Source organism: Sceloporus occidentalis, unplaced genomic scaffold (assembly GCF_023333645.1).
Source record: "Sceloporus occidentalis isolate IW3139 unplaced genomic scaffold, rSceOcc1.0.p SCAF_9, whole genome shotgun sequence".
Lineage (NCBI taxonomy): Eukaryota > Metazoa > Chordata > Lepidosauria > Squamata > Phrynosomatidae > Sceloporus > Sceloporus occidentalis.
This window is the reverse complement of record NW_028316989.1, coordinates 13,891,280-13,903,892: the sequence shown is the minus strand read 5'-3', so window position 1 is coordinate 13,903,892 and position 12,613 is coordinate 13,891,280. Positions and strand designations below refer to the sequence as shown.

At 45.9% G+C, this 12,613-nt stretch overlaps 1 protein-coding gene across 1 annotated transcript; it reads left to right on the top strand.

Annotated features, from left to right (window-relative positions):
- Positions 1-1,291: 1,291 nt before the first annotated feature.
- C1QTNF5 (C1q and TNF related 5) lies at positions 1,292-12,342 on the top strand. Its single transcript, XM_089538541.1, has 3 exons — positions 1,292-1,463; positions 8,178-8,408; positions 9,433-12,342. The coding sequence occupies exons 2-3, from the start codon at positions 8,183-8,185 to the stop codon at positions 9,948-9,950; spliced, it is 744 nt and encodes a 247-aa protein (XP_089394667.1). The 5' UTR covers positions 1,292-1,463; positions 8,178-8,182; the 3' UTR covers positions 9,951-12,342.
- The last annotated feature ends 271 nt before the right edge of the window (positions 12,343-12,613 follow it).

Sequence of the window (12,613 nt, the reverse complement as noted above, 5' to 3'; positions counted from 1 at the left end):
CGTACTGAATGCAGTCCAGTAAATGCTGAAAACAGGTTGCGGGTGGTACATGTGCCGGGGTTTGGGTGTACTATTTGTGCATGCCAGAGATGTAGCGCACAGGGCTGGTGTTTGCAGGGTGGGTGGGTCGCAATCCCTCTTAATGGTAGGACTAATATGCACTTGATCCATCCCAGGAGAAGATGCAGTCAGTGCAAAATGTACTCCTCTGTGTGTGTCGTGTGCCTTCAGGGCCTTTCAAACATATAGTGACCCTAAGACAAATCTATCCCAGAGTTTTCTTGGCATGATTTGTTCAGAGGAGGTTTGCCGTGGCCTTCCCCGGAGGCTGAGAGCATGTGACTTGCCCACAGTGGGTTTCATGGCCAAGCTGGGAATCCAACTCTGACCTCTAAAGTCCTAGTCCAACACTCAAACCATTATTCCACACTGCTTAGGATGCCGTTATACTGGAAAGATTGGCCAAGAGATTTGCCCAGATGATGGTATAAAAGTGCATCCGGCAGACTAGATTTGGTCAAGTGCAGCTGGCAGACCATATTTGGCCCCAGGTCATTTTTGTGGCCCTTAGCATACAGGTCTCCACACTATTGTTGCTGTTGTTGTTGTGTGTCCTCAATTCATTTCCCACTTATCGCAATCCTATCATGGGTTTTCTTGGGGCAAGTCTACACGTGTAAAATATTCCTCATTCCAGTCGAATTGGATGCAGGATTCTGAGTGCTATGGGGGATTCTGGGTGTTGTAAGATGGGGATTCTGAGAGTTGTAGTTCAGGGGATTCTGGGTGTTGTAGGATGGGGTATTCTGGGAGTTGTAGGATAGGGTATTCTGGGAATTGTAGGATGGGGATTCTGAAAGTTGGAGGATGGGATTCTGGGCATTGGAAGATGTGTGGATTCTGGAAGTTGTAAGATGAGAGAATTCTGGGAGTTGTAGGCTGGGAAGATTCTGGGAGTTGGATGATGGAGATTCTGGGTGTTGTGGGATGGAAGGATTCTGGGAGGTGTAGGATGGGGGGTTCTGGGAGTTGTAATCCAAACCAGTGCCCCTTCCCCCCAACTTTGCTCTTGTTTTCCTTTGCAGGAGGGAAAGGGAAAGGGCTTGGATGACCTCTGGGGGGGGGGTCCCTTCTAGTTCCAGCTGGATGCCTGTCACTGTTCCTTCCCTCCCTCTCTGCCCCATCCTCCATCCCACCCCAAAAGTCCAAAATCCCTCCTAGATATATGTGTGTGTTTTGGCTCAGGCTGCCTGCAAAGGCTCTCCTCCTGTTTCCTTTGGAGTTTGGGAGGAGAAAGAGGGAAGGAAGGAGGAGAGCAGGAAGGAGGGAAAGAAGGAAGGGGGGAGCCAGGCAGAGCGGCTGAAGGAGGCCTCTTTCCAGGGGGAAAGGCTGCAGCTGGTGGTGGTCCAGGGATCCAGGGGGACCCCCACCCCAAAACAGAGCCAGCCTTGAAAGCCCAACAGGTAGGAAAGGAGAAAGGAGGGAGGGAGGGAGGGAGGCTGCTCTCTGGGAAAGATCAGGGGGGCAAAGAAAAGGGAGGGAAGGGAAAGCATGAGGGCTGTCTTTCGGGGGGGGTCAGCCTTTCTTTCCCCCCTCCTGTCTAGGGTTTTGCACTTTGCCTAGTCTTTGCATTTGTCAGGAAAGTTGTAACCACCAGCTTCAGTTACTATGAGCTTTGTAAGAAGGAAGGAAAGATGCTGTTGGAGAAGGTTGGGAAGCAAACCCAGAAAAATAGCCAGGGTCCAAATCCCAGCTGGGCCATAGAAACGCATTGGGTGACCTTGGGCAAGTCACACTCTCTCAGCCTCAGGAGAAGGCAATGAAAAACCTCCTCTGAATAAATCTGGCCAAGAAAACCCCAGGATAGGGTCGCTTTTTAGAGTCTGAAAGGACTTGAAGGCTCAGCCTGCTCTGTTTGTCAGCTTGCAACAACTTTTGGAACTTCACAATAGTAAAAAAGAAATAAAAGTAAATCGATTGCATCCAAGATTTGTTTGTATTTGGCTAGGAAGCTGATATTTTTGGTTGTTGCAAGGGCATTTCCTAACAAGGATGTGTATTTGATGAAGGCACCCTTGTTTCAGCTTTCAAAAGATACAGAGTTTCAGCTTTCTAGGGGTCTTTTCCTTGATTTGTCAAGAGATAACCAAGTTTCAGTTTTGGGGAGATTAAAAAAAGTAAAAAAGTCATCTATACAGTCATCATATCTATTCCTTTAAATGGGGGAGCTACATTCATGCATTGCAATAGCATTGAGATGCCACCTTGTAATAGTACCGAGATATCACATTTCTAGGATGTCACACATAGTGTTGCTTCAATAGCGTGCAATTGTTTGCCACAGAGTTTTAATATTATTTTGCATTTACATATATTCCTATCAAACCTGGACAGTTGGAGCATATGTCATGGGTATTTAGGTTTGTGTGCTGCAGATTGCTGCAAATTCATACAGAGCTTCTCAATTTTACAAAGCATTTTACTGTTCTTTCTTGTTTTGTCGCAATAAACCCAGCCCAATAGGTGAACTTAACAATAAAGGAAATACCTTACTGGATTAAACCAGTGATCAAATATTGATCAGAACAGAGACTGCAGTCAAGAAACTAGGATTGGGAAGGACAGCCATGAAAGAGCTAGAGAAGATCCTAAAGGTAGAAATGTCCAAGCCATTGTATGCTCCGTTGCTATGTATGGATGCGAGAGTCAAGAAATTAGAAAAAGGCTAGGGCTGGGAAGAGCAGCTATGAAAGAACTGGATAAAATCCTAAAGAGAGAAGATATAATAACTCTAATCGCTAAAGTGAGGATTGTCCAAGCCATTGTATTCCCCATCTCTATGTTCAGTTGGGAGAGCTAGACAGTGAAGCAAGCTGACAAATAGAAAATCATTGGAGATGTGGTGCTGGAGAAGAGTGCTGAGGATGGCATGGGTGGCCAAGAAGACCATCAAATGGCTCCTTCAACAGATCCAGCCAGAAATCTCTCTGGCAGCCAAGAGGATCAGACTGAGGCTGTCATACTTTGGCCACATCATGAGAAGACATGAATCTTTGGGAAACACAGTAATGTTTGTTTGTACACCGCTTTGATCTGCGGAAAAGCGGTATATAAATATTATTATTATTATTATTATTATTATTATTATTATTATTATTATTATTATTATGCTAGGAAAGGTAGAAGGTAATAGACACACCAGATGGAAAGACTCAATTAGGGAGGTCATGGGCCTGGATTTGCAGGACCTGAGCAAACCTGGGGAGGACAGGGGGTCTCGGAGATAGAATCACAGAATCATAGAGTTGGAAGAGACCGCAAGGGCCATCCAGTTTCATCCACAGGGTTGACATGAGTTGGGATTGACTCAAGGGCAGTTAGCCATAAATATCAAATACCTGGTCCAGCTAGCTGTCCCTAGTTGCATTCAGCCATCCAGGTCTCTCTGTGTAGCTCTACTAAGCCATGCAGGCAACATGACTCCCTCTATCTTACATTTAGAAGTAAAGGGGTACTATTTAGGTCTCCCGGCTAAAGGCAATAGAGAAGTTGTGAAGTCGAAGGCTTTCATGATCAACATGCATAAAGAAGAATCTTGCTCCCTGTTTTACAAAGTGGGGAGGAATGACTTACTCAAAGCCATACAGCTAGTGGCAATAACACGATTTGAACCTCAGACATATCTTTTCAACCTACCTCAAACTCACCACAGACATTTTCTAACCTATTCTAGAATACACTAAAACTTGCTAGTCTTTTTCTTGTTGTGGGACTTCAGGTCAACCTGACTTCAATGACAACCTGAGGTTTTCTGGACAAGATTTATTCCGCCTTCCTCTGAGGCTGAAAGAGTCTAACTTGTGGGTTTCTATCTGGGGATTCAAACCTTCATCTCCTAGCACTCAAACCATCGCACCATGCTGGGTCTCATTAGGATTTTTTAAAAATGGATATGGTAAGCCATCACATTCTTCAGTTGTTTTTGCTGCAACAGATTAACACAGCTGGAAATGGCAGTCTCTGTGCTCAGACCCCTGCCTTTCCACCAGTCGGAGGTTGGTGCCATGTTCTTTCATCCCAAAATTTATTTGGGAGTGCAATCTTCACACATGCATTTACACACATAATTTCCCTTTTCACAAATATGACTTGGATTGGCATTCCGAGTGTGTTATGCAAGAACAATGTTTTAGACAGAAGAAAATGCTTACTTGTCTGGAAAAGGGGGGGGGGGGGGGACATTTCCAAGCCAAGGAGGTATATGATATGGGGCACTACCCCAAACCTTACTTTTGGATGGCATATATTATATAAGCTTCTGTTTCTTTATTCAAGCTGCAACTCCGGCGTGAGTTCAGGGACCAGTAAGAGGGATTCAGTTCCAACCTTTTTACTTGCTTTCTCCCCCAGGATTTTTCTGCTTCCCCACCAGCCCTAGAAGCCGGGTTTCCCCATTACCACATGGAGACCCAAATAAAATTCCTCCTCCCAAACTGTACGCCAGTTCCCCACATTCCCCACCCTATAATGAGGCAAGGAATGTAAAACTGGGATTTTGGATGGGATCTCTAGATTCCAGGCCCATGAGCTCAAGTTCAACCCTGAAGCCAAGAAGTCTGGGGCTCTGAGGTCAACTTGTGAGCACTTACCAAAAAGAGACCTAGTCAAAATGCTTGCGAAGAGTAGTAGTTTGAGTGTTGGACTCTGGAGACCGGGGTTCGATTCCCAGCTTGGCCACTGGGTGATCTTGAGCAAGTCACAGCCTCAGGGGAAGGCAATGGCAAACCTCCTCGGAACAAACCTTGCCAAGGAAACCCCATAACAGATTCACCTTAGTGTCGCCATAAATCGGAATTGACTCAAAGCCACACAACACCAATAGCAACCGTTGAGAGAGAAGGAAAGGCAAATGTGGGGAGAAGGAGAAGGGAAAGGATAAAGCAAGGGAGCAGATAAGTGAACTGCTAGAAAGGCTGGCGAGGAAGAATGTGAACTGAACAGGGGTTCCCAGTAACTCTGAGAACCAGTGAGGAGTAGTGGTTTGAGTACAGGACCAGGACTCTGGAGACTAGGATTCCAAACCCAGGTCAGCCATGAAACCCACTGGATGACTTTGGGCAAATCACACACTCTCAGCCTCAGTGGATGGCCATGGCAACCCCCCTCTGAAGAAACTTGCCAAGAAAACCCTATGATAGGGTTGCCTTAGGGTCGCCACAAAGGCAGGCAACAACAACAGATCTGAGTCTTTGCTGGCTGCAGCCCCTTTACATGTCCAGCTGGTTTCAGGGATCAATCCTGACTCTGGAGGACTAGCCCCTTGGGAGGCTGGTTTCCTATCTCCAATTCCGCTTAGGAGGCTGGTTTCCTTTCTTTAATTCCACAAGGAGGGAGATGGAAAAGGGAGCGTGACTACTCCATGCTGTTGCTGAAGAGTCAGCAAATATAACTCTTCCCTTCCTTTTCCATTTCTTGCAAACAGAACACAGGAAATCCATAGAAAGAGTCAGCCAGCTGAAGCTGCAAATCTTGCCAACAGAACATCTTACATCTCAGTGCTGTGGTGGACCTCACCTTTGGTCCCCCATGTGCTTGGGACTTCAGCTCTCATAATTTCTTTTTTGCCTGTTCCCAGAGGTCACACAGTCCACTGGAAGTGAAGTTGCATCAATTTCGCTCCACATTTTAAGCCAAGTTTTGTTGTTTGAGTGTTGAACTATGAGTCTGGAACTGGGGGTCTTCAGCACTGGGCGGTTCGAATTCACGTTATTTCGCACAATACCATCATACCAGCATTCGAATGGCCCAATCCGAACTCACGTGAATGTGCGAGATGCCGAACTGAATGCGTACTGGCTCCTCTTTTTGGAGTGTGTTGGCCAGTGCGCTGATAAGGGGATTGGCAATATCCTGGATTGGGGCTCTGTTCGATCTCAGTGCGAATGGCTCTGGTGTGACTACCCAATCCTGAATTCCATCGCAAGACCCCCAGATTCCAATTTTAACTTCCGGTGGGTCTTTCCTCTTGCCGGTTCCAGGGAAGCGGGGGGGGGGGGGCGGTTCCAGCGGCCTCCTCCTCCTCCTCCCGGCTTGGGAGCCAGCATAAGCTGCATCCCAAGAAGGGAAGAGGCGCGGGGGGCCGCTGGAATCGTGGTTCCGGCAGCCTCCTCCTCCTCCTCCCGGCTTGGGAGCCAGCATAGGCTGCATCCCAAGAAGGGAAGAGGCGCGGGGGCCGCTGGAATCGTGGTTCCGGCAGCCTCCTCCTCCTCCTCCCGGCTTGGGAGCCAGCATAGGCTGCATCCCAAGAAGGGAAGAGGCGCGGGGGCCGCTGGAACGGCGGCGATCGCCGCGATTCTAGCGGCCCCGCGCCTGTTCCCTTCTTGGGATGCAGCTTATGCTGGCTCCCAAGCCGGGAGGAGGAGGAGGAAAAAAGCATCCCCATTTACTTAGATGGCCATCCAGCCTCTTTGACAGCCGCTGGAACTGGTCCTCCCCCCCCCCCAGAATACATATTCACACACTCACACACACACACGTACAACCGGGCATTGCTAATTTGTTGCAAGGGAAGGTCATGGTAACGTTAAAACCAAGCAGGAATGTAGAGAGGAAACAGAGAGGAATGTAGAGAGGGCACGTTGTATCGCGATTGTTAATGTGCATGAGCTGGCTTTCCAGCTGTTTACCGGGCTGTCATGACGTGACCTCCCCTTTCACCCCGGAAGCGTTTAAGGTCGCAACCCATGCAGGGCACCACTGAGCATGTGCGAGGGGGCTGATACGAATCGGCCAATCCTCATGTTGAGCACCGGTGTGACAAAACATTCTGCACTGAATGCACTTCGCGCGAATGCGTATTGGCCAATTTGAATCATGCCAATTCGGAGGGGCTCCCAGGTATGATGGTATTGTGCGAAATAACGTGAATTCGAACCGCCCAGTGCTGAAGACCCCCAGTTCCAGACTCATCTGATAAGGGCTTATGACTCTGAAGACTGGGGTTCCATTCCCAGCTCGGCCATAGAAACCCACTGGTTGACCTTGGGCAAGTCACACTCTCTCAGCCTCAGAGGAAGGCAATGGCAAACCTCCTCAGAACAAACCTTGTCAAGAAAACCCCATGATAGGTTCACCTTAAAGTGGCCCAAGTAGTTAGATTTCCTTTCTCTCTGCTGTCATCTTGCAGGCAGGCCTTCAGCTTTGGCTGGTGGAGTGATATGCAGATGGGGGTGCTGTTTTTAGTATTTAATATATATTTCAAGTGTTTCAATGGTTTTAATTTTTATCATTTTAAAAGCAGTGTTTTAACAGAATATACGGCTCAAGGCTTTTTTTTTAACATTTGTACTCAACCTGTATAGAGTCTCTCTTATCCAAAATGCTCGGGGCCAGAAGTGTTTTGGATTTCAGATTGTTGTTGTTGTTGTTTTATTCAGAATATTTGAATAGACATGATGAGATAATTTGGAGATGGGTCCCAAGTCTAAGTGTTTGATATTTACCTTACACACATAGCCTGAAGGTAATTTTTAAATTATTATTATTTTATTTTATTTATTTATATCCCGCCTTCCTCCTGGTACAGGGACTCCAGGTGGCTTTATATAATATTATGCAATTTTATACAATATTTTGAATAATTATGTGCATGATGCAAAGTCTGTGTACGCAGAACTATCAGAAAGCAAAGGTCTCACAATCTCAGCCACCCATGAAAAAATGTTAGTTTTTGGAATACAGTGGGTCCTTGGTATCTGCTGGACTATGGCTCCAGGACCCCAATTGATGGATACCAAAATCCATGGATGCTCAGGTCCCATTAAATACAATGCCATAGTAAAATGGTGTCCCTTATACAAAATGACAAAAATTAGAGCTTGCTTTTTAGAATTTCTATAAAGTATTTTCAAGCCATGGATGATTGAATCCATGGATAAAGAATCCATGGATATTAAGGGCCGACTGCATTTCAATTTCAGAATTCCAGATAAGGTAGACTCGACATGTATTATTTTGGATGTTCTGTCTTCATTTATATTACAAGCTGTTTTAATCCCCATTTGGGAGAGAAAAGCAGGATAAGAATGAAATAATGAATAAATCAATGACTTTCTAGGAGGCCAGACTAAATGACCTACATAGTCCTTTTCAGCACTATGATTCTGTGACCCTGACAGGCTTCATGGAAATGGAGCACCCTCTGTACCTCTTCCTCTTCTTCCTTACATTGGCTGAGGACTCCATTCAGATTGAAGACAACAAGATCCCAAGCCTGTGCGCTGGGCAGCCTGGCATCCCTGGGACCCCTGGTCTCCATGGTACTCAAGGCCTGTCGGGCAGAGATGGACGAGACGGTCGTGATGGAGCCGCAGGGATGCCGGGGGAGAAAGGTGACCCTGGTCAACCAGGTATGATGACTCTTTGCCTTGGAATTAATTCATAAGTTTCTAGCAGGTGAAAAAGTGAAAACATTTGGCGCTTAGATGGGGTTGGATGGGAACAAACCACTATATTGAGCAAACTGATTTTATTGACGCTCAGAAGTGAGAAAGGCTGCATCCGCACTGCAGAAGTAATCCAGTTTGACTCTGCTTTAACTGCCATAGCTCAATGCTATGGGATTCTGGAAACTATGGTTTTGTGAGACATTTAGCTTTCTCTGTCAGAGAGCTCTGCTTCCCCCAACAAACTCCAGTTCCCAGAATTCCATAGCATTGAGCCACAGCACTTAAAGTGGTATCAGCCTGGATTATTTCAACGTGAGTGCAAAGTCAGGCTAGTCTTTATTTTCCCATAGCACAAAATGGCAAGATTCATCCACCAAGAGCTGTGTAATTCCATAGATATCCGATAATAGCATAGGAGACTTTCAGGTTGGATGGAAAACCACATTTGGTCTTAAGATGTTCTTCTGTTGTCAGTTAAGATGATGATGATGATGATGATTAATGTTGTTGTTGTTGTTGTTTCTATGCCGCCTTTCTCTCAGAAAGGCATCCAAGGTGGATCACAGATAAAAACATAAAAAACCCTTTACAATAAACAATTAAAATATCTAGCTAAAAGCACTATAAAATGGCATAAGACATACAAAACGTTTTTAAAGCTAAAAGCATCTAGAACTTCTATGCAATAATTAAAACATAGAATTTTAGTGTTAGCTAAGACACACACACACACCCCAACTTCCCTAACTATTTTGCAGAGAAATCATCCCCAAAAGGACCAAACCTTGTTCCAGAAATGGCTGGGGTTTTAGACGTTTGCAATTTGGGATTTTAGCAATTTTGTCATTTGCTTTGTGCCATGTGTGATTTTAATTTGTGATTTCTGTAAAGCGCTTGCCACCCTGAGCTCTTAAGAGGAAAAAGTGTGTGTGTGTAAAAATTTGATGATGCTGATGCTGATATTATTATTATTGGTTACATCAAGGACCTTCGGGCCCCAGAGGAGAACAAGGCAGCCCTGGCACAAATGGCTTTCCAGGAGAAAAGGGGGCACAAGGTGAATGTGCCGTGGCACCCCGTTCCGCCTTTAGTGCCAAGCGCTCCGAATCCCGCAGCCCTCCTTTGCCCGACCAGCCAATCGTCTTTGACGTTGTGTTGATCAACGAACAAGGCCACTATGACGGAAATACAGGGAAGTTCCTTTGTGAGATCCCGGGACTCTACTACTTTGCCGTCCATGCCACCGTCTACCGCATGAGCCTCCAGTTCGACATCATGAAGAACGGCAAGTCGGTGGCCTCCTTCTTCCAGTTCTATGGCAACTGGCCCAAACCGACCTCACTCTCAGGGGGTGCTCTGGTACGGCTGGAGCCAGAGGATGAAGTCTGGGTGCAAGTGGGAGTGGGAGACTACACAGGCTTCTACTCCAGTGTGAAAACAGACAGCACCTTCACAGGGTTCTTGGTGTACTCCTATTGGCAAAATTCCCCCGTCTTTGCCTGAGGGATGAGCCCCACTTTGCAGTTCGTATTCTTGGCTCTGCCTTTGCTTTGTTAGTGGGGATCAACATTGCTTTCTCAACCTAAGGGTTACCAGTTTAGGATCGCCCCAGGCCCAGGTTTCTGGACCTACACCAGAGACCTAGAGACAGTCCCTGGGAACCTTCTGCAGTGTTGTGCGTTATGTACCAACCCTAGTTGCTCACGGCTTGCTGTTGAGGCACACCTGCATACAAATCTGCTACTTTTCCCTGTTTGGAAATTAGGACAGAAAACTAAATTTAATTTAGTTTTATCCTATTAAATCTACCCCACTTACTTCTAGGTGCAGAGTGGAGGGTAAGCCCTTGTGCCACAACAGCTGGTAGGAAAGGAGGAAGCTAGCCACGTGCAGAAACCTATAGTCCTTGCAAGTTGCAGCAAATCTATTAATCCTTGCAAATTGTGGCAAGTGGTTGCTATACTACTGGAGCTGGATATATGCGTGCAATCCTCCTTGCCTGGAGTTAAGCCCACCAAAACTGGGGAAATTTCACCTTTTCCTCTCCGGCCTGGAGATGATCTATGAAAACTGGAGACTCAGGGCCAGGCCTGGACACCTAGCAATCCTAGACAGAACATTTCTTTAGCAAATGCTCACATGAAAGATCAGAGACCATTTCCACTATTACTAACATGAGAAAGTCTTGGGCCAACCTCAGGTTGAAATGGTGTAGCCATGAACCCAAGAGTAAGTTGTTTGTTAACCCACAGGACCACCTTAGTAAACAGTGCATCTTCTTCACAAGGTATGTAAACCACATTTTCTTTAGCCATTATCAGAGGCAGCTCTGTTGGTAGGAACTGCTCTCTCCAGATATATACCATATTTCTCCCCAGCTCCCTAAGAAAGGCCAGAATGGCCCAAAGGATAGAGTGCTGAGTTCAGATCTCTGTTTGTATAATGGGCATTGCAGGTTTATTGTAGGTGGGATTGTTCTGCACACTACAACTGCTACAGACATGAATATTTAAGACAGTAATAATAGTACAAAAGGGCCAGTTCATGAATTATAGTCTTAATGGAATACAGCAAGTGTGGGGAAGCTTTGTAAAGACCATCAGTTCCACTATAGGCAGACTGAGGTCCAAAATACACTGCAGGAATAATCCAGTTTGAAACTGGTTTAACTGCCCTGGCTCAGTGCTGGGGGATTCTGGGAACTGTAGTTTTGTGCAACATAACTTGTCAAAGAGCTCTGATGCCACAATAAACTACCATTCCCAGAATTCCCTAGCACTGGACCAGGGCAGTTAAAGCAGTCTCAAACGGGATTATTTCTGCAGTGTATTTTGGACCTTAGCCACTTCCTTGCCTCGCACTCCAAGCCATTAAGGAGCTACCAAGGCTCATTTGATCTTGCATCCTTGTGTTTTGTAACAGAGGAGGAACTCATGGGAAAGGCCCTGGCTTCTTTCTTTCTTTCTTTCTTTCTTTCTTTCTTTCTTTCTTCCATCTGATAAGAAAAGACAAACCTCTGCTAAAGGGGTATCTCTCCCAGCTTGTTGCAAGGGGCAGAGTTTGGGAAAGTTGCTTTTCTAAACTACAGCTCCCAGAATACTCTACCTAGCATGGCCAACAAATACATTTTCTACAAATGCACCATGCCCTAAGCTGTCAAAATGTTTACCCTAACAAATATAGGAAAGCCAGCATGGCATAGTGCTTTGAGTGTTGGACTGTGCCTCTGGAGAACATGGTTCGATTCCCGGCTCATCCAGGAAACCCACTGGGTGACCTTGGGCAAGTCACACTCTCTCAGCCTCAGGGGAAGGCCATGGCAAACCTCTTCTGAAGTAATCTTGCCAAGAAAACCCCAGGATAGGTTTGTCTTAGGGTCTCCATAAATTTGGAACAACTTGAAGGAACCCAACAAGGACAAATATGGGTGGTGCATTAAATTATTTACCCACTAGGAGGCTCCCAGAGCCCAGAGTTAAACTTTTGCTAGTCAAATTAATCCTAGATCAAATCTTAGTGAGAGTTGTAAATTTAATTCATTCCAGGTTTTTCCCCCTACAGATTGATATTTGAGTTGGTTTGTTCATGTTTTCTTTATACCGTGGGGGTTATGTGTATATATTCCTCCCCCCAGGGACGTAGCCAAGGGGGGGTTCTTGGGGTCCGGACCCCCCCCCCTTCCATTAGAAAAATGAATGGTGCGTGCTGCTGCGCTGCTGCGCCCAAGCCCCATTATAATGGTGGCACTTAGTCCGGACCCCCCTTCCTAAAATCCTAGCTACGTCCTTGCTCCCCCTGTATTTTCTTTTTGTCCATTTTCGAATACCATTAAAAGTTTTCAAGCTGGTTAATCTGTACATCTCTGTATAGGAAAAAGGAATGATTAAACATAACTGTCAACTGGAGAGTGCATCATGGCTTCACTTTATGCTGCTTTTATTATCAGGTACAAGATTATGGTGGAAGTTGCCATGTCTTCTCTAATGCTCTGCTCTTGGGCCTTTAACAGCAAACTAATAAACTGGTGGCTTTCTTTTTCCTGCATGGAGTTCAAGAAGGATATCTATGCCTTGCCTACCACTGAGGAACGGTTTGTGAAATTGACAGACTTATCACAAATGGACGGTTTGTCCGGTTTGGTTAGAGAAAGGCCATCAGTGAAATTG